This window comes from Furipterus horrens, unplaced genomic scaffold, assembly GCF_987537825.1.
Source record: "Furipterus horrens unplaced genomic scaffold, mFurHor1.1.pri manual_scaffold_1, whole genome shotgun sequence".
Taxonomy (NCBI): Eukaryota; Metazoa; Chordata; class Mammalia; order Chiroptera; family Furipteridae; genus Furipterus; species Furipterus horrens.
Window position 1 is genome coordinate 210,751,005 of NW_028327171.1, and position 19,277 is coordinate 210,770,281.

The following is a 19,277-nucleotide window of genomic DNA, read 5'->3' on the forward strand; positions in this document are numbered from 1 at the left end:
AACTTGTCACTGGCCTAGTTCACTCTGTTTTACGGCTGAGATAATGGAGGTTCGTCAGGTGACATGGCTTTGTCAGGGGCTTACAGTTTTGATCATTTCAGAACCAAAAAATCCCAGGTCCTCTCAAATCCCATTTCACTGTTTGTTTCCCTGTGAGGCTCTGTTCTTTATGATGCTTCTGCTAAGATTGTACTGCATACTGTAACATATTCAAATACAGTGTATTTGTTGCATCTTCATTTCTCATTGTGGTAAATATCCTCAGTGAAAGCAGTATTATTACAATTAAGTAGGTTAGTTTTCTGAAAGAGCTTAATTTCCCTTAGTATTTCATTAAGTGAAAATGTTGATTTTTAACACTTTTTTTTTTTTTTTAATTCTTTCCAAAGGTCTGTAAACAGATTTGGCTAGGATTATTTGATGATAGATCTTCAGCAATTCCAGACTTCAGGGATCCACAGAAAGTGAAAGAGTTCCTACAAGAAAAATATGAAAAGAAAAGATGGTGAGTGAATAGTTTGTATTTAGAGCAAAGGTTCCCCAATCACATTAATTATGGGTAAGACTAGTCTGACATAGGGAGGGAGGGAGGGAGGGAGGGAGGAAGGAAATTGGCAGGTTAGGTAGATAGGAAATAAATAGGTAGGTAGGTACCCGGGATACTTTATCTTTTTATTGGACTTGGTTCCAATAAGTTTTACTTGTACTTTATCTGAACTCAGCAGCCTGTCCCTCATAATTACCAAGTTTCCTACCATTTTTGGAAAGTTAGGGATCCTTTCTTTGAATACTTCTCTAGCCTTGTTAGTTTCTTTAGACATTTTTAGTCTTATAAAGCCTCCTTTCCTAAAACTTCATTCATTTCGCAGGTATTTATTTAGTATCCTCTGTATCCTAGGCCCTGTGCTAAAGCTCTCGGGTAGTCCGCGCACAGTCCGTGCACTTAATTACATCTTGCAGTGATAAGTCTTTGCTTAAAATACTTCTCACTTCCCATCCCAGAAATCATTTTACTACCTGTTTAAGAAGGGAGCATTTATACTCCCCTAACTAAATCTATCAGATAATTTTTACAAAGAAGGAAAATAGGTTGGGCGCATGGCTAGTAAGCCTTTTACAGCGTAACAGGGAGTATATGCTTAGAGCTAGTGCTTAACTGTTTTGGGCTCTTAATTTTTAGCCATATGAGCACACTGTAAGTCAGTTTACTAAGACTCATTAAATGATGAACTCTTGTTTCTTTACCAGTATTCAGCAGTGTGTATTTCCTTATTTGGGGGGTAAGATTAAGGAGAGGGTCACAAATAGAGGAAACAGATAATGAATAAGTAAGTGGCCCGCTTTTATCATGAGATAGTCAGGGGCCTGCTTTGGTCCTGAGGGAATACTTGCTGTGACTTATGGGTGAACTGTCTCTACCTTCATTCTCTGAGCACATTAGGAAGAAAGCAGCTAGGAGTTGTATATCCTGTGAACTCTGTATTCTTACCGTTCTCTCGGGTAGGCTGCTTTTTGCAAAGCAAGATTAGCCTGGGCAGTATTCAGCAGGTGTGGATATAGATAAAAAATACCAGTAAAATTTTAGCTCAGAAAAGAGGAAAATTTTAGAAGGTGAGGTGATAGTAAAAACATGGTGTCATGAATGATTCTTTTAAAATGAAGTATAAATTATCTTTTTATCATTTTAGTTAATTTCCTAGACCTTCCATTCCATAGTGAAAACCTTTCTTCTTGTATAACCCTGGCCTAATTTTTTATTTTCCCAACAGTTTTACCAACTCAGAATGTTAGTTTGAATAGGACTTAGCTGGAATTTCAGATAGTTTAGCTTCAATTAGCAAGAGGAGTTTCTGTGACTATGAGGTGATAGAATTAAAACCATATATCCTCCCACATTTATAATAATAATAGTAAACAATAATAAAATCTATTCTTTCAAACCATAACCCAAGTAACTATAAACCTCAAATAATTGTGATTTGTGTTATTTTTTCTGTCCTGAGAAACAGCATAGTAGTGACAAGACTGACAACAAGTATGAATTTTAATTGGTGGATGGGAGCAGGCAGTGACCATTTAGGAAGACCAGGACCTGTGCATTTTAAACCCACGCTCCTGCACACCTGTGACATGTGAGCAGCGAGCAGGGCAGTTGGTTTTTAATACAGCATGAGAGCCCTCCAAATGCAGCCTCCCTTAAAATCCCCAGATCCCTACTTTGAGCAAACTGTTTTTTTTTTTACATTACTTTAAAATCTGTATCATTTTATTAACCAGTGTGCACCAAATAAATTCAACATTTAAAAAAGGAAGAAGTAAAGAAAGAAGATAACAAAATTAATCTGTCGTGCCATGGATACTCGCCTTGTTTTTGTTTTACAGCCGCCAGCCACATAAATGTTCCTAGTTCGTCCCGGGAACCCAGGAACTGCTGGTGTCTCTCTGAGAAGCTGGGGCCTGCATGCAACAGACTGTGGGGACTCTTTCATATCCCCGACCCCTTGCCAGTCCCCTGGTCCAGCTGGGGCTGCAGCCAGAGAGCTGAAGATTTTCCAAGCCCCCCCTCGAGCAAACCATTCTTAAAACAGTGAGGCTGTTGTCATCTAAATAGATTTTGAAATTGTTCTTTTGACCAGTTTTCAAACATCCTGTGTTATACAAACTTAGCTTACTTTTAGTTAGATGAGTCTTTTGAACTAAATACTGTAAATACTATCTGGTTTTATCCTGTGGTAAAATGGATATCAAAAGTTGATATTAGTGATATGCCAAATTATAGGAAAGTATAACTTCCTGTATTCATTGCCATATTCCATCATCTCCCATTCACTGGAAAATGCAAAGCAGTTTTATTGTTTGTGATTATTTTGTAATTTGATAATAGCTAACACCTGTACCAGGACTGCTTGAAGTACTTCACAAATGTTAACTCATTTATACTTTACAGCAACCATTCCTTCATTTTATAGATGGGAACCCATAGGCACAACGCATAGAAGTAGTTCGCCTTCGGTTTCACAGCTATTGAGCGGTGGAGCTGGGATTTGAATTGTTTCTGGAACAGAAAGATGCTGTTAACCATTCTGTTTTCCTACTTTCTCCACCTACTTGAAAAGGGGCGGGGGGCGGGGGGAGAAGGAGAAAACCCGTAAATACAGAGCGTGAAAGCTCTCACATAACCCCAGTCCTAGAGGTCCTCATTGCCAACATTAGGGCGTTATATTCTGAATTGCCTTTCTTTCCTTCCTTTCCTCCCTTCTTCCCATCAAACCTGAAGGACCGATGAAATAATACAGACATCTCCCCATGTCAAAAGAGTAGCTATGTAGTATTATATTAAACATTTAAGAGAGCTGTGGTTACATACATGTACATGTATCTATATACGCTTACCCATTTAATTTCTAAGGATCAGTTTCTGTAAGTGGTACCTCTGGGGCAGAGCTCATCTATGTATTTTAATAGATAGTAGTAAAATTTGTAACATTTACAGTCAGATCAAATGCAGTGAATTAGGATACACGTTTTCTCTGTCTCCCTTTGTGAATTGTTTCTGCCCATTTAAAAATTGGGCTGTTTATCTTATTCTTATAGATTTGTAATAGGCCTTTATATTTTAGACTGTTAACTCTAATAATAAATGCTTTCCTTTCTTTCTGTTTCCAAGTGATACTTAGGACCTTACAGTACTTTAGTTTTTAACAGTTATATTCATCACGATAGGTTCACTGTTTAATAAAAACTTATAATGTATTTATTTTAGAAAAACGAAGTAAGTAATTGAAAAAAGTTTTGTTAGTCTTTATTACGCTTTCTCTGAGTATTTCCGTTAAGTGTGGCCTTCAGCTATCATTCCCAAGCGGGTTTTGAAATAAGATTAATATCAACAGTCTTGTACAAAATGAGAATTATGCTTGCCATCTTTGAATGTAGCATTTCCTATATTTTTCTTAGTTAATTTCCTGTTTAACTTTTTGTGTGTTTTAGGTATGTCCCACCAGAACAAGCCAAAGTGGTGGCATCAGTTCATGCCTCTATTTCAGGTTCCTCTGCCAGTAGCACAAGCAGCACACCTGAGGTCAAACCACTGAAATCTCTTTTAGGCGATCCAGCACCGGCCCTGCACTTAAATAAGGGCACACCTAGTCAGGTGAGTAGTCGTTCATCTCTGTAGAGGCTTCTAGGTAAGGAGGGCTGCGTATGACGAGTTTGAGAATTGTTAAAGACAGTAGCATAACCTTGTACGCCAGTAGCATTATGTGCCAATGGTTTGTAATACATTAAATGGTTGTTGGTTAAGTGGTTGGAATGTGTATGTATTTGCTCCTTTGCTAGTGCTGATACGGGTTTCTTTGCATTCTCCACATAAGGGTAGGAGCGTTGCTATAGCTCTCTGTCGTATAACATATAATTAGTAAAACATGGATCTGTGGTAGCCATCAGAGTCAGAACAGTATAGCCTCTGTGATGTACTGTTACAGGAAAGGATTTCTCAAGCAGTAGGATTTCCCCCATGCCTGATTTGTAATGCATTGTTTCAGAACACAGGTGGCTTTGCATTATAGACCTTAGTCTAAAAAATTGAATAGGCTGAAGTCATTTCATATGTTGGTACCTAAAGTTTGTACTTCTGCACTTTATTACAGTTGACTGAGCTGTTACAAATCTGTTACTGTGTGACATTACGTCTACCCTACACAAGAATGGTTCTGAGGCATGGTTCTGTTTGAATTAAATCCCACTCTTTTTAATAATGCATTCTAGGGCATCTGGATAAATTGCTCTGTTTTTACACAAAAAGTTTGAATGACAAATGAAGAGAAGGGTTACATCAGTATATTGTAACTCTCTTTCTATGCATGAAGGATGCATTGTATGAGAGCCCCGCCTGCTGTCTCAGCAGTAAGACTGCCGAAGCAGTTGGTCCATCCTTTGTCCTGAGGTGTGGCAGCTGTTGGAATTATGTTTCTTTGCCTTGCTTTTTTTTTTCTTTTTTTTTTTTCAGTTGTCCTATGTTTTGATGAAATTTCACTTTAAATTCTGTGCCCAGATTACATATTTAATGTTTAAAATTGGTACTACATCACTTATACATTAATCAAATATTCTAGAAAATAATTCATGATTGGTTAGATGTAGTTAACTATCACAAAATGTAAGTGAAAATAAAGGAATTACAGAAATGGAACCAAATGGAAGAATAGGAAGAACTAATTGAATATTAGGTGGAAGAACAGATCCAAGATAAACTTGCAATGTTCTTACATGGAAGGAAGAATAAACATCATGTTTTGTCCACATGACAGTCCATTTTTCTAGTATTTGTGCAAGATGGTCTTTAATGTACAGTGCTGGGCAGGCATTTAGTGACAACATAAAAATTATAGCGGTTAGGAAATGTGGAAAATTAACAACTATGAAGTAAAAAGGTTTTTTTTTTCCCAACTACTAGAGAGATATGTATACTTAAGAAACTAATTTAAGAAATCTTTACCTCATTTTTAAAACCTAAATGTACTGCTATGAAGATTCTTTTGAGTAGACTTTCTGCTGAATGAAGCATCAGATCGTATTAGATTACAAGAGAGCTCTTTGCTGACTTATCCAATAGTGGTCTGTTTACAGGAAAGCCACGTTACCTGGCACGTTACCAGTCGGTATTTCTGAGTGCTCAGTGCAAATCTCAGCTCTACCACAGCAAATGACCAGTCACACAACAGAATACAAGGCCACAGCGGAATTACCAATATGCTGTTTTCTTAATTAACAAAGCAATTTTAATTCATTTCTACCCTCCTGCTATGCTGGATGAAACAGGCTTTTACTGTAGTACTACGTTTTAGGGAGGAAAGCCAAGCAAGTAACCTGGGTGTAATGTTACCTTGCGTAGTACCTGTTGGTACCAGGAGAACGTATGGAAATAAAGCCCCCCCAGAGCAGACAGAAACGAGAGGCAGGAAGGCGCTTTGTGCTGACCTGAATCATCAACTACGAGAGTCGGAGCGCACCTCGCCTCCCTCACAGCACACCTGAAATATGTCTTTGCTTTGCACTCTGCACTTAAAATGAAAGATAATTTGGGAATAGATGTTGAAAATCGGTGCATTTCAGAAAATAGCAGTGTACTCAAAACCACAAATAAAAGATAATGTGATCTTTAAACTGTTTTAAGCTTCATCAGTTGGGAATGGTGTGATAGAACTTTAGCATATCTGGCTGGGAACCCTTTATAGCTAACATGTGGTTTCTAGTCCCCTGTTGCAGGTCGCTCTCAAGGACAGCAACAAGAAAAGAAGCAGTTCGACCTTCTAAGTGATCTTGGCTCAGACATATTTGCTGCCCCAGCTCCTCAGTCAACAGCTACAGCCAATTTTGCTAACTTTGCACATTTCAACAGTCATGCAGGTAAATGTTTCTTCCCCAAGGGCTTTTACCAGCGATATGTAAAAACACCAAGAAACAACGCTTCTGTTTAAAACTCGAGTACTAGTAAACATGTTCTGTTGAGAATGTTTGGTCACTCATACCTGTTGAGGTGTATATGTAATCATGTAACCCTGGTGCTTTTACTTACAAAAGAGACTAGATGTCAGTTATTGACATGGCCTCTTTCCATAGAAAAATGGGAAATGGCTTTATTTATTTATTTATTTATTTATTTTTTAATGCTTTGGTGTGGACAGTTTCAGATGTTCAAAAGTAGCCTTCATGTACTCATCATTCAATGGCTAATCTGGTTTGATTTCTCATTCTAGTCATTTCCTCCTCTCAAGTTATTTTGAAGCAAATCTTAGACTTAGTAGTCTATCCTTAAGTAACCTATCTTACATGTATCTATAAACCCGATTTTCTTTTTTGTTAAACATAATCATGGCAGAATTACTGCTCCCTGAATAATAGTGATAATAATAATAGTACTTCATTAGTATTCAAATTTCCATTCAGACACACACAAAGATTTTATTCAGATTATGTTTCAGATGAGGTTTACACATTGCAATTGTGAGATGTGTCTCTTAGCCTGTAGGTTCTTTCTCCATCCCCGTTAGCTTATCTGTTGGAGAAACTAGGCTCTTTATCCTGTTGAGTTTTCAGCAAATATGAATTTGTTGGTTGCACCATTGGGGGCTCATTTATCAGGTTCCTCTCTTCTGTTTCCTGCAAATTGAGAGGGACTTGATCTGTTACAGTTTTTTTGGTGGTCGTTGCTGTTGGGTTGGTGGGGAGGCCAGGCCTGCTGCTCAGTGTCTGAGGCAGAGGCTCCGGATCACCTGTCTGGGTGATGGAAGTGTTGGTGCCCAGCGCTGGGGTCTGTAGTGCAGAATTGTGATATTCTGAATCTGTCGTTCCTTTATTTACCAGCTGAAGTAAAGTATTGGGTTGGCCAGAAAGTTCTGTAAGATGGCCCAAGCAGTGCTTAGTTGTCTTTAACTCTGAAAAAGGTTTGTTAGATTGTATTGTGACAGCTGTTTTCAGCGTGCATTAAAAAGAAAAAATCATAATTGGTGAATTCTTGTGTAGCGTTTTAATATTGAAGATGGGAGAAAATGCGCAACATTTTTGGTATATAATGCTTTATTATTTCAAGAAAGGTGAACACAACTGAAGCGGGTACAAAACCGTTGTGCAGCGTATGGAGAAGATGCTGTGATGGAGCAAGCGTATCAAATTGGTTTGCGAAGTTTTGTGTGGAGATTTCTCACCGGACGATGCTCCACCGTCAAGTAGACCAGTTGAAGTTGATAGCGATCAAATCGAGACATTAATTGAAAATAATCAACATTATACCACACCAGAGATAGTGGACATAGTCAAAACATCCAAATCAAGTTATTGGTGAAAATGAAAAATGTGTTTTTTATTTTAAGGAAAAAAGCCACACGGACTCTTTGGCCAACCCAGTACTTAAAAAAAGAAAACTTCATTTCCTATAGAAAATATGCCTGCAGATAGAAACATAATTTATGTACAGAATTTAATAGTTATTTTGCCTGGAAATAAACATCACAGAACATACAAACTGAAAACTGTAATTAGTTTTTGTCACACCTCACACTAGGGATGTCAAACTCAGTCCCCTTGCTACCTAGGCAATCACAAATGAGTAATAAAATGCAGTGTGTAAGAGCTATGGTGCCCTTTCTAAGGGGGGGTGTTCTAATCTTCTGTTGCCATGTGGAAATACGGGTTTAGTATTACTAATATATTTTCTTTTTAGAGAAGCAGCCAGTCCTATTTAAATTTAAAATGTTCTTTTTTTAAATGTTGGAAGCTGATGGAAAATTTTTAAATATTGTATAGGGGAAACAAAGTGTGGTTGTCAGCTGAATTTGATGAGGGCTGTTAGTTTCCATCCTCTGGTCTCTGTCTTCCTTTCTCATGAGTATGTGCTTCTAATAGAAGAGGAAATATGGCTCTCAGCAAGATTCAGGCTCATTAACGTGGCGCCTTAAATTTGATTAGTGTGTTTGGTGCTCTGGCTGGGAAACACTGGGGAAACGGGAATGTGATGAAGTGGACTTGCCTGACTAAATGGATTGTATTGAACTGATTTTTTCCCTGGTGACGTTTGGCACATATTAAAGGTATATTTTTCTCCTTATGATATAAATATAAGATAAATGTAGACTATATACTATTATATATTCATATATGTTTGAGGTTTAAGTGATGAACTAGCTTAGGGATCTACTTCCTATTTCTTCAAGGGCCAGATGTATTTCATTTGCTCTCAGATGTATGTATAACTAAATTGTTTTAAGAACTTAGAAATGTACCTTTTACAATATAGCCCACTTTGAATTTGAGAACTTTCTGTTCCATGTTCTCCGTTTGTTTGGCTTATAGTAGCGTTATCTATATGTATATTACATATTTTGACCTTATAAATTTACCTGGCCTTTTAGTAGAATTTTATTCATTTTAGCCTCATATTTTAAAGCTCTTAAAGAATTTCTGTTGTCTCAAAAGTTGTAGAGTTATATTGCTTGATTCACAAGTAAGGACCAGCTAGGGAATCCTCTCATTTTCCTAGTGACAAAACTGGTAGAGCCGGAACAGTTGAGCGCCTTGTCCCAGGCTGTTCAGTTACCTGTGTTAGGTGGCGCCCTCTGATTCTTGTCTCAGGTCCCTTTGCTCTAAACTGTACTTGCTTACTGTGGTTCCCAGCAGTACTAAATGGTAATTGTGTTTAAACTTGTATTATATTTATTATTTAAACTTGTATAGATATTCCAAAATGTTTCAAGAAATTAAATTTAAAATTTATTACTCATTTGTTAGTACTTTTTCCATTATATTTATTTTGGGGAAAGTTAAATTTCGCCTATGAAGAAATTGAATTAAGTAAAAAATAATGACCAAAGATCGGGGCGTCCAGAAAAGACAGCATTTATATTGTTAAGCAATAAGCAACCTTTGAGTTTAGGTACTTCTTCTGTATAGTGTCCGAGAGCTAAGACAAACGTGTTTTCAAAAGGTTTTCAAGAACAAAGTGTGACCAGTGATAAGTGGGATAGCACCCCACATTTCAGAAGTACTAGGGGTGAGGGAAGTGTCCCAGGCACCAAGTAAAAGGAGTCTATTTTAGGTACATTTCCTCCCCTACTGTAATACTCTTTCAGATACATACAAAACAGTAACTACATAAAATGCTGTAAGTGTTCCTGATTTTCTTTCTACAAATATGTTTTGGTCTGTTAATGGAAAATTTTCTTGTTCAGTAACTTCTCTGATTTTGTTCACAAGTAGAATATATCTTCATTACAAAAGCTTGTTAAACTCAGGCAAACCGAGAAGGAATTATCATCTATCTGATAATTTCTACTTTGAGTTAAAATACAGATTCTTCTATGTACACAATACCATATTTAACAAAGTAGCTGATGAAAATGTATCTGGAATTTACTAACCTGTTTATCTTACTTTATTATAACCATCTTTGTATAGGACTGAATGTTTTTTACGTGATTTTTTTAAATGGCTGCATTATATCCATCATATGATATTCTGTAATATATTTCAGCAATTCCCTCATTGCCTGCTATTTGCGTTTCTAATTTTTTCATCATAGAAGCACATTGTTTCGCTATTATGTACATCCATACACATTTGCAGGATGATTTCTTAACAAAAACTTCCTTGAGGTAGCAATGCCTGCAAAAGATTTAAAGAGGCCGGCCTCATGTCGATGTCTGTCTCTTGAACATTCTTCGCATTCTTACCAGTCAGCCTGTCCTTTCCCTTATATCAACCACTTCTTATTTTGATCATCATTATTATTATATCCTCTATAAAAACCTTACCCGACATCTGTTTTGGACCTTAAAAAAAATCTCTTGAATTATTTTATTTAGTTACATAATTTAGAGAAGCCTAGAATTTGGTGTTAGGTGATGACCAGTGGGAAATACCAGTGGGTCTTTTTTCACTGGGTATGAGGTGCACTTGTATTACGGCTTTTCCTAGTTTTCATTGTTTCTTCCATTTAATGCGTTTGAGCACGGCAAGCTTGTGATAGAATGTGAATATCTTATGTGTTCGCTCATCTTGTCCCTTTTGTTATCCATTCAAGTTTGTTTTCTTTTTACTTTTACATGCCATGGTGTGACAAAGTTGTGAACTTAAAAAAAAAAACCCAAAGAATATTAATTTAATTAAACCATTTTATATCAATATTTTAGATTCATCCAGCCAGTGAATCAGTCATTGCCATTTTAAATCTGGATTTCCTAGACTGAATCCTATATTCTAGACCTCCATATGCTTTACTGAAACTCATGTGTTTAGTACTCTTAATTCAGTGTTTTCTTTAATAGAGTTACATTTATACTACTATTTCTATGGTCACTCAAAGGGTATTGTATGCAAATTCATCACGATACAGACTGTTTTTGAAGCTGGGTATTTTAAATAAATACCGGTAGGATTTAAAATCTGATTTTCTATGTCTTTAAAGTGAGTTCTTAGATGTAGAAACTTTTCATAAAATTTTTAAATTCATATGTCATTTTTTTTATTTATAGTTTCCATATTCATTAACATATATTGTTCCTTACCATTTACAGCTCAGAATTCTGCAAATGCAGATTTTGCAAACTTTGATGCGTTTGGACAGTCTAGTGGTTCGAGTAATTTTGGAGGTTTCCCCACAGCAAGTCCTTCTCCTTTTCAGCCCCAAACTACAGGTAGAGCTTCTCCACCTTCATGCTTAAATGTTTACTTTAAAGAACAAGGTAAAACTCTCTCAATGTAGTTTTGAAAATTACTCTAAACCTAAATTCTGTAATGATCTAATTTTAAAATAGTTCTATCTTACAAAGCTCTGGGGAAACCTGAAATCTCTGTTTTATTTCTGTGTTCATTTGTTTTTCTGACCTCTTTGATACGCTGTCTAATCCACCTCTTGTATTCTCCTTTTCCTGCACGAGAACCTTCCCTAAACTTCGTATGCAAGGAGGAATTAAAGTGCTGCTGTGTTCTAGCTTTATAGGACACGCTGACTTAGGCTCCAAGTGAAGGAAGCTAATTGTTGCTTCCACAGAACTAAAAGGATAAGTAATTTTCAGGGCAACAAACTTGAAAGAAGTAATGTTGTTAGTCAAGACTAGGTTATATAAGGATCACTTTAGTCAAACTTGAAATAGTTTTCTGTGCAGGAATTGGTGTTTAAACATTGAATACTCTCCCACAAACTATATTGTTTTCCAAAATCCGTTGTACCCATGTTTGGATCTTTGGCTGATTACTTTGCTTTCAACTTGAACTTTGTGTATTGTCTTAAAGTTTTTTCTTTCAATTATCTTTTTTTCTTTAACTTCCATCATTTCCATAATTTTTGGCTGTTCAGCATTTAGAATGCTTTCATCTAGCTGCAGTTTTGGTGAATTTACTTCAGCTTTTCCTCTCCAGGCTACCAACAGTAAGTTCTGTTGTCAAGTAGGCACCTTTTACTAATTTGTATGTTTTATGCTATATTTCATGGGTTTTTTAATGATAGAATTTTAATCATCTTTTAATGATCTTCATAAATGTTCACATTTACTTCCCCTTCACTACTACTAAACTCAGAGAACACAATGGTATAAAATGAGAATTAGTTGATTTAATAAAATTCCATTTTTATTAATTTGAAGTAAATTTCTTTATACAGACTTTGAAAGTTTTACTATATATGTACTTTGTTCAGCAGCTACTTGTAACAGATCACAGTCTTTTATATATTTTTAGAGAGAGGGATGGAGGGAGAAAGAGAGGAAGAGAAACATCAATGTACGAGAGAATGATCGATCTGTTGTCGCTTGCTCGCTCCCTGCTGGGGACCTGGCCCTCATCCCGGGCATGTGCCCTGACTGGGAATCCAACCAGCGACCTTTTGGTTGGTGGTGACACCCAACTCACTGAGACACTCCAGTCAGGGCCAGGTCACAATCTTTTAAATGCACACATTACTTACTTTATTTGGGAACAACCAGTTTTAATTCCTGAGAAATTTTATTGGTATATATTATTTTTAGAATGTTTAAAAAAACTGATGGATGGGAATTTTATTTTTTAAATAAGGGTGTTTTCATTCTGTTTTAAAATATACATGTTTTGCTATCACTTTAATATAAAACTATATTTATATACTGTTTTGATTGCTGAAACTAATGTGTAGGGGCATAAAGAACTGGTATCAAAAGCATAGAATGCAATATAATGGCTTTAGTCTTTTGGTAGTACTCTAAAGAAGTCTCTAGATTACAGAATGGACTTTAAAATCTTAGCAGGATTTATTATATATTAATAACCTTAGGTGAACTATGCTTTATAAAGTCAAAAATTGCTATAATATTTGTTATTTTTATATTGTATACTATAAGTGTTATTCCTTGAACTGTGTATAATAGGGCATGATTTTATTAAAGGTACCATGTACATTAAATTATTATGTGGAATTAAATAGTAGCTATTTAAGTAAAGTAAGTCTGGAGCTCAAAGACTGTCTTAAGAAATTCGGGGTCAAAGTGTAGTACATCTTAGACATTTTAAATTTCTACCTTCAAATTTGTTTCAACCAAGACTTCATTAGAGGTACAGATGCTTATAGTGTCAGACACTTGTTACCAGGAGAACTAGTAAAAGGTCATAATATATGACTGAATGTTCTGTAAAGTAACGAGTCTTAAACCAGGTGAATTATATTTGGTACTTCAGGATAGATAATTACACATAGAAATTTGTAGTTCTTCATGTTGCAAGGGCCTTTGAAAATCTAGTTTTGCAAATTATAAAAAGTCATATGTAGATGGTTAAAGTTGAATGCTATTTGCCAGTTATTATTTTTAGGACTACAGGGTTGCTTATAGAGCACTTAATTTAGGAAGGAATGATCGTAAAATCTACCACAGCATATTGGGGAAAGTCTAGACATTTCAAGTGTTTTGTTTATTCTGTTACAGGTGGAAGTGCTGGATCAGTAAATGCTAACTTTGCTCATTTTGATAACTTCCCCAAGTCCTCCAGTGCTGATTTTGGAACCTTCAGTACTTCGCAGAGTCATCCAACAGCTGTTAGTAAAGTTTCCACAAATAAAGCTGGTCTTCAGACAGCAGACAAATATGCAGCACTTGCTAATTTAGACAATATTTTCAGTGCTGGGCAAGGTAACCGAACTTTAAACAAACCAGATACAAATTTGTATATTAGACATTCCTTTAAATTTGGTTGTATTTATTAAAATCTGAGGATGCTATATTCTTCTTAATGGTTGTATAGACTTTGAGGATCTGAAATCTCAACTCTAAAACTGAAGGCATAGAAACTAGTTTTAAAAGAAAATAATTGACAAATTTAATTTTGTCTTAGAAAGCATGCTTTTACTGCGCCACGGCCTTACAGGGTTAAGATCTTATTAATAGAACAGACTGGAAGGTTATTTGGTGGTTTCTACAATATATTCATTTTGAACTATTTTCTATTAATATCTTGATAATTAAAAGAAAAGATTCCTACAGCGTATATTTTTATGCCTATGTCTTAAGTTTTTGTTATAGAAGCAGTATTCTGTATTTACCACACTGATATGTATTACAAGTAGTCTTTTCCAATATTTTCTAGATTATTTATTAGATAAGATTCTAGAGTCCTGTTCATTTATTTGCTTAGCTCCAAATCAGTTTTTAATTTACATGTGTTACATAGCAAATGCGGTTGCAAAGTTGGAAGTATACCTTTAATTTTTTGTTACGATTTGTTTGTTCCCAGGTGGTGATCAGGGGAGTGGCTTTGGGACCACAGGTAAAGCTCCTGTTGGTTCTGTGGTTTCAGTTCCCAGTCAGTCAAGTGCATCTTCAGACAAGTACGCAGCCCTGGCAGAGCTCGACAGCGTTTTCAGCTCGGCAGCCACCTCCAGTAATGCGTACACTTCCACTAGCAATGCCAGCAGGTACCTTGTCTCGGTGCTCCTGCTTCGTGTTTCAGTCTGTCCAGCTCTGAGTACAGGAATGTTAAATAATGACTGTGTGGGGCATAATTTTTAAATTTATTTAATATTTTTATAAATTTGAGGAAACTGAGTTTAATTTGCTAATTAAAGTATAATCCTTGAATAATTGCCTAATTTTATCTTTAATTGAAGGTTTTGTTGCTTTCTTGAATATCAAAATGTAATGCAGTATGTACACATCTAAAAATGGACAGCCTTATACAGATTTAATCATACTCAGCGGAGAATCCATTTAGCAAATTATATCCTTTTAGGGTGTAGTTCTTAGTCATGAAGACTAAATACTGAAAGTAACATGATGTAGCCTTTATATAAATAGGCATTTTAAGAAATATTTGCACTGGTACCCAACAGTGTCATACTGGTATTTATAAATAGGCATATCTGTTACAGTGTTAATATACATCTGGTATAAAGGGATTCTTGGCAGAATTAGATCTTTAAAAACTTACTTTTTTGACATCTTCATTTTAGAGTTAAGGTGTACAGAGGTAAAGGTGACCTACCTACACATTTTATCCCTCTCTTTGTTTTTCATTCCTGTGGATTGTCTTGTCTTCTTTGTTATCCTAGAAGGCTTTTCTTTTAGCACCTTTTCTAGAGAGAAATGGTAGGATTGTAACACTAACTACTTGGTCTCTTCAATAATAAATTTTCCATATGCCAGGTAGGAAAAGTTAAATATGTTAAGAATAAAATTTAGAGTATATATTTTTGCTTTATTAATATTGTCTATATTAGACATATATAATAGTGGACCATAACAAAGTGCCTTAAAACCTGGAAATGTGGGTTATCCATATGAATGGTTTAATGATATTACATTACAGTGGTCCACGGAATGTTTTGAGTGCTACCTGAGACCCCTGAAGGGATCTGTGAGGTTAAAACTATTCATAGTAATTCTGAGCAATTCTTTGTGTTTTCATTAGTTGACATTTGTATTGACGGTGCAAAAATAGCAGCAGGTAAAACTTGCTGACACCTCAGCGTGAATTCAGACTGTTGGCACCAATCTGTGAACGTGGTCATCAAATAATCATTGCATTTATCTTACTGCTGCACACTCAGTTTTACTTATTAATTTCTTGTTTCAGTTTTTCTTATGAGTATTCTTGATGAAGCAGTCAAAAAGTTAATTAAATCTTGCTCCTTAAACATGTCTGTGTTCTGTGGGTTAAAGTAAGGTGTGCATTAGGCAAATCTGCTATGTAATGAGGTATGATGGCTGTCTTGAGGGAAATTGACCTGTTTGGCTGTTGTGGAATTAGCCAGCCACTTGTTTCATGGACCACCATTTTTCCTTGAAGGATGACTGATAGGCAGACCATGGTTATTCAGATTTGGGTATTTGGCAATGTTGTCTAAAAAATAAAGTATCTAAGCCTGTCACTTAAAGGAAAATAACTGGTAATTCTCACACATTGAAGCAAATATTAGAATTTTGGAAAGTTATTGACTCTACCATGAGCTTGATAGCTTCCCATTACTTCTCTAATGGCAATATTCATGAATGTGATTTAAAAATTTTTTTTATTCTGGATAAGGAAGTGTGTGGATATTTGGAAGGTTGGAATCAAGTATTTTCCAGATGATATAACATGGGTAAAAGGTTCATTTAACCTGTAAGAGAGACTAGTGAATAGTAGCTTTAATTGAGTACAAAAAAGTTCACTGATAAGGTTTCAAATTCCATATTGCACCTAACCTTTAGGAAATTATCAGTTAGCAAAGTAAATATCCACAATTATCTGAAAAGGTTATTAAAATACTCCTATGTTGTTTATGTATCTCGTGAGGCCATTTTTAAAAAATATGTACTTCAGCCTCAACAATAAATCACAGCAGATGGATGTTCTGTTAAATCAGCCATTAAAGGGGCTTGCAGAAGTATCAGTATTACTGTCCTCATTAAGTTCCTTTTGTTTTGGGGAACATGGTTATCAGAAAAAGCTATTTATATTATCATGTAATGCCTTTATTGTTATTTTTACATGAAAAAGATCATTTAAATTTTTTGTTTTAATTTTTGTATTACATGTATATTTATAAATATAGCATAATGAAACAAAGGCTCTTCGGGGTTTTCAGTAATTTTTCAGAATGTAAATGAGTCCTGAGACCTGAAGTTTAAAAAGTTCTGTGATACATGAAATGTTCACAATATGTTCCCACATTTTTATGGCCACCCTTTAAATAGATTGCCTTGTTTTTTGTTTTTTTTTCTGGTGTGAACTCTTTCAATATTTGTTTCCAGCAATGTGTTCGGAACAGTGCCAGCGGGGGCCCCTGCGCAGACACAGCCCGCGCCGTCAAGTGTGCCTGCTCCGTTTGGAGGTATGTGTGTCTGGGGCGCAGTTGTCCCCCTCAGATGCAGGAGGTATGTTCCAAGACACCCCCAGTGCATGTCTGAAACGGTGGATATACCAAACCAATTATGCTCTTTTCCGATGCATACGTGCCTATGATTAAAAAAATTTTAATTGATAAAATTTGGCGATTTCATGGGTAGAAGATTTGTTCTCACCATAGATCTTAGCAACCTCAGCATACTTCTTTTTCCCTTATTATGTTGAGAGCTTTCACCTTTTCACTGAAAGGAAGCACTTTATAGCTTCTCTTTGCCCGAACTGCGAGCATCACTACTCTTGTGCTTTGGGGCCATTAGTAAGTAAAAATCGAGCAGGACAGAGCGAGATTTCATCACATTACTCAGACTAGCGCACAATTTAGAGCTCATCAGTTGTTTGTTTCTGGAATTTCCCATTTATATTTTTTTGGATTGCCATTGACCGTGGAGTTCTGGATAAGGGGGGACTAATGTATACACTGGTTTTTATACAGAGTCCAGATGTATATTGTATAGCATTTTCTAGGGGAACCAGAAAACAGAACAACAATGTTTATTATCAGCTCTTGTTTTCTATCTTCATAAATATTACAACAAATATCTTAAATATTCAAATATAAATGTATTCATATTTTATAGTGTATTTTATAATTTTTTAAAGCCACGCCGTCCACAAACCCATTTGTTGCGGCTGCTGGTCCGTCCGTGGCACCTTCTACGAACCCGTTCCAGCCCAGTGCAAGGGGGGCAGCAGGTAAGAGTGTGGGTGACGGGACAGCGCGTCTGGGAAAGGCAGTTATTGCAAAGCCGTGGGGAGGACATTAGAAAGTAAGGCTTCTTTCTTACTGACGCTTGACGAAGTTAAGTAATCGCCTGTAGTTAGAGAACGAGAGACCCAGGACTCAGAACAACTCGAGTTTCAATTGCCATTTCCCCAAGTTTAATCAGTTAGTTTTGCTCATTTAAAATGTACGGACATATATTTTAGGAACAGTTCCACTTCTGATGGTTAAAACAAACACAAAATTGTTCTCTTAACCTAAATTCGTTGTCCAGTCACCTCTGACCTCAGTCATGCTAGGTGGGAAAGATGGACACAGATACGTTTTTCTTTTCTCTTTTCAGCCATTATATTTTAAACTGAAAATGCTGCAGGCCCTTCTAATGAACTGCATTGAATAATTTGTCCCTCATAATAGTTCATTAGTTTATTTGAGTTACCTGTATATATTTCTAATTAATATATAGAATTGTAAATAAAAATCAAGCATTATTCAGGTACTCTTAAGATTTGACTTTATAGATGCTTGGTCAATTGAGATGACCCCATGAATAACATTTTTGGGTGTAACTCATAAGGCCCACAAGTCTTTTTATGAATATGGTTATATCTTCATATGAAAAAAATGTTAGTGTTTATTCAAAATGATGGATTTCATAAATGTTTCTTCATTTTTTATTTATTCTAATTTCCCCTTTATTGCTGACAGTCTAAATGTTACAGTAGAGGTTAAATAGATTGTGAAGTGTTCTTAATCATGTATCATGCTACCCACTCTCTAACAGCACATTCTAATTTTAGAACTGTTACGATAGTTACCGTAAGTTAATTGACACTGGTCTCTTTACGGCTCTCCATAAGGCCTTTCTGGAGCAATGCACTCTCAAGTGTTTCCTCACGCTCATTTTGGTAGGTGGCCACAGCGGATGCCTACATTTATGTGGCAGTTTGTCTCCCTGCTTGTAGAAGCTTCTGCTACTGTCCTGGATCCCTGCATGTGGAATTGAGTTTCTCCATGTTTTCAAATGGAGTGGGCATGATGTGTGGCATTGGATTACATTCCGTTTCAGGTTACGTGAGAATCTTGCGTAGCAGTTTGTGCTTTGATGCTGAGAGGCATTGTTGCTTACCTCCATAGTCGCGTTAGAATGTTATAGCTCTTTCGATTATTTTTCTTGAGTTTGAATTTGTAGTACTTTGAGTGACACATTTTGATATCCATGGAGTTTGGTTTTGTTTCACTGTATCCAAATTTTGCTTTTTAGTGCTTTCCTTAAAAGCGACTTGTCAGTTCTGTCAGTGCTTTGTCATCTGTCCTGAGCCCTCTGGGTCCCCTGCGGTGTGCTCATTCACTGGCTTCCTAGGTGCTTGCTTTCCTCCCTTTCTCCTCAACGATAAGAGAGTCACTTCAAAGTTTTTGATATTCTAATTAGGTTCAGTGAGAATCACCATTAAAAACTTTAGGATTGCAAGGATTGCTTGGGGCAACACCTATGACATTTTTTTCAGGTTTTTTAATATAAAAATTTGTTGTAACATTAATAGTATTAATGTCTATGCTTTAGATCAGCAATTAAGTAGATTTTTTTAAAATAGGAAATTCAGTGAATTACGTTTTATGATAGCATCACACTAAAACTATTTCACTATGTAATTGC

General features: G+C 36.0%; 1 protein-coding gene across 7 annotated transcripts in view; it reads left to right on the forward strand.

The window, feature by feature from the left end:
* Positions 1 to 19,277, forward strand: part of AGFG1 (ArfGAP with FG repeats 1) — a 61,408-nt gene that overhangs the window by 37,354 nt on the left and 4,777 nt on the right. The window contains exons 3-12 of one of the 7 annotated variants that reach the window (XM_090284831.1): positions 390 to 505; positions 3,988 to 4,150; positions 6,252 to 6,405; positions 11,067 to 11,186; positions 11,849 to 11,920; positions 13,443 to 13,646; positions 14,248 to 14,428; positions 16,746 to 16,825; positions 17,500 to 17,592; positions 18,481 to 18,528. In XM_090284831.1, the coding sequence (XP_090140957.1) occupies positions 390 to 505; positions 3,988 to 4,150; positions 6,252 to 6,405; positions 11,067 to 11,186; positions 11,849 to 11,920; positions 13,443 to 13,646; positions 14,248 to 14,428; positions 16,746 to 16,825; positions 17,500 to 17,592; positions 18,481 to 18,528 (1,231 nt within the window). Of the gene's footprint in view, positions 1 to 389; positions 506 to 3,987; positions 4,151 to 6,251; positions 6,406 to 11,066; positions 11,235 to 11,848; positions 11,921 to 13,442; positions 13,647 to 14,247; positions 14,429 to 16,745; positions 16,826 to 17,499; positions 17,593 to 18,480; positions 18,529 to 19,277 lie in introns of all 7 variants that reach the window. The other 6 variants (XM_090284838.1, XM_090284846.1, XM_090284855.1 and 3 more) reach the window with 6 other exon arrangements.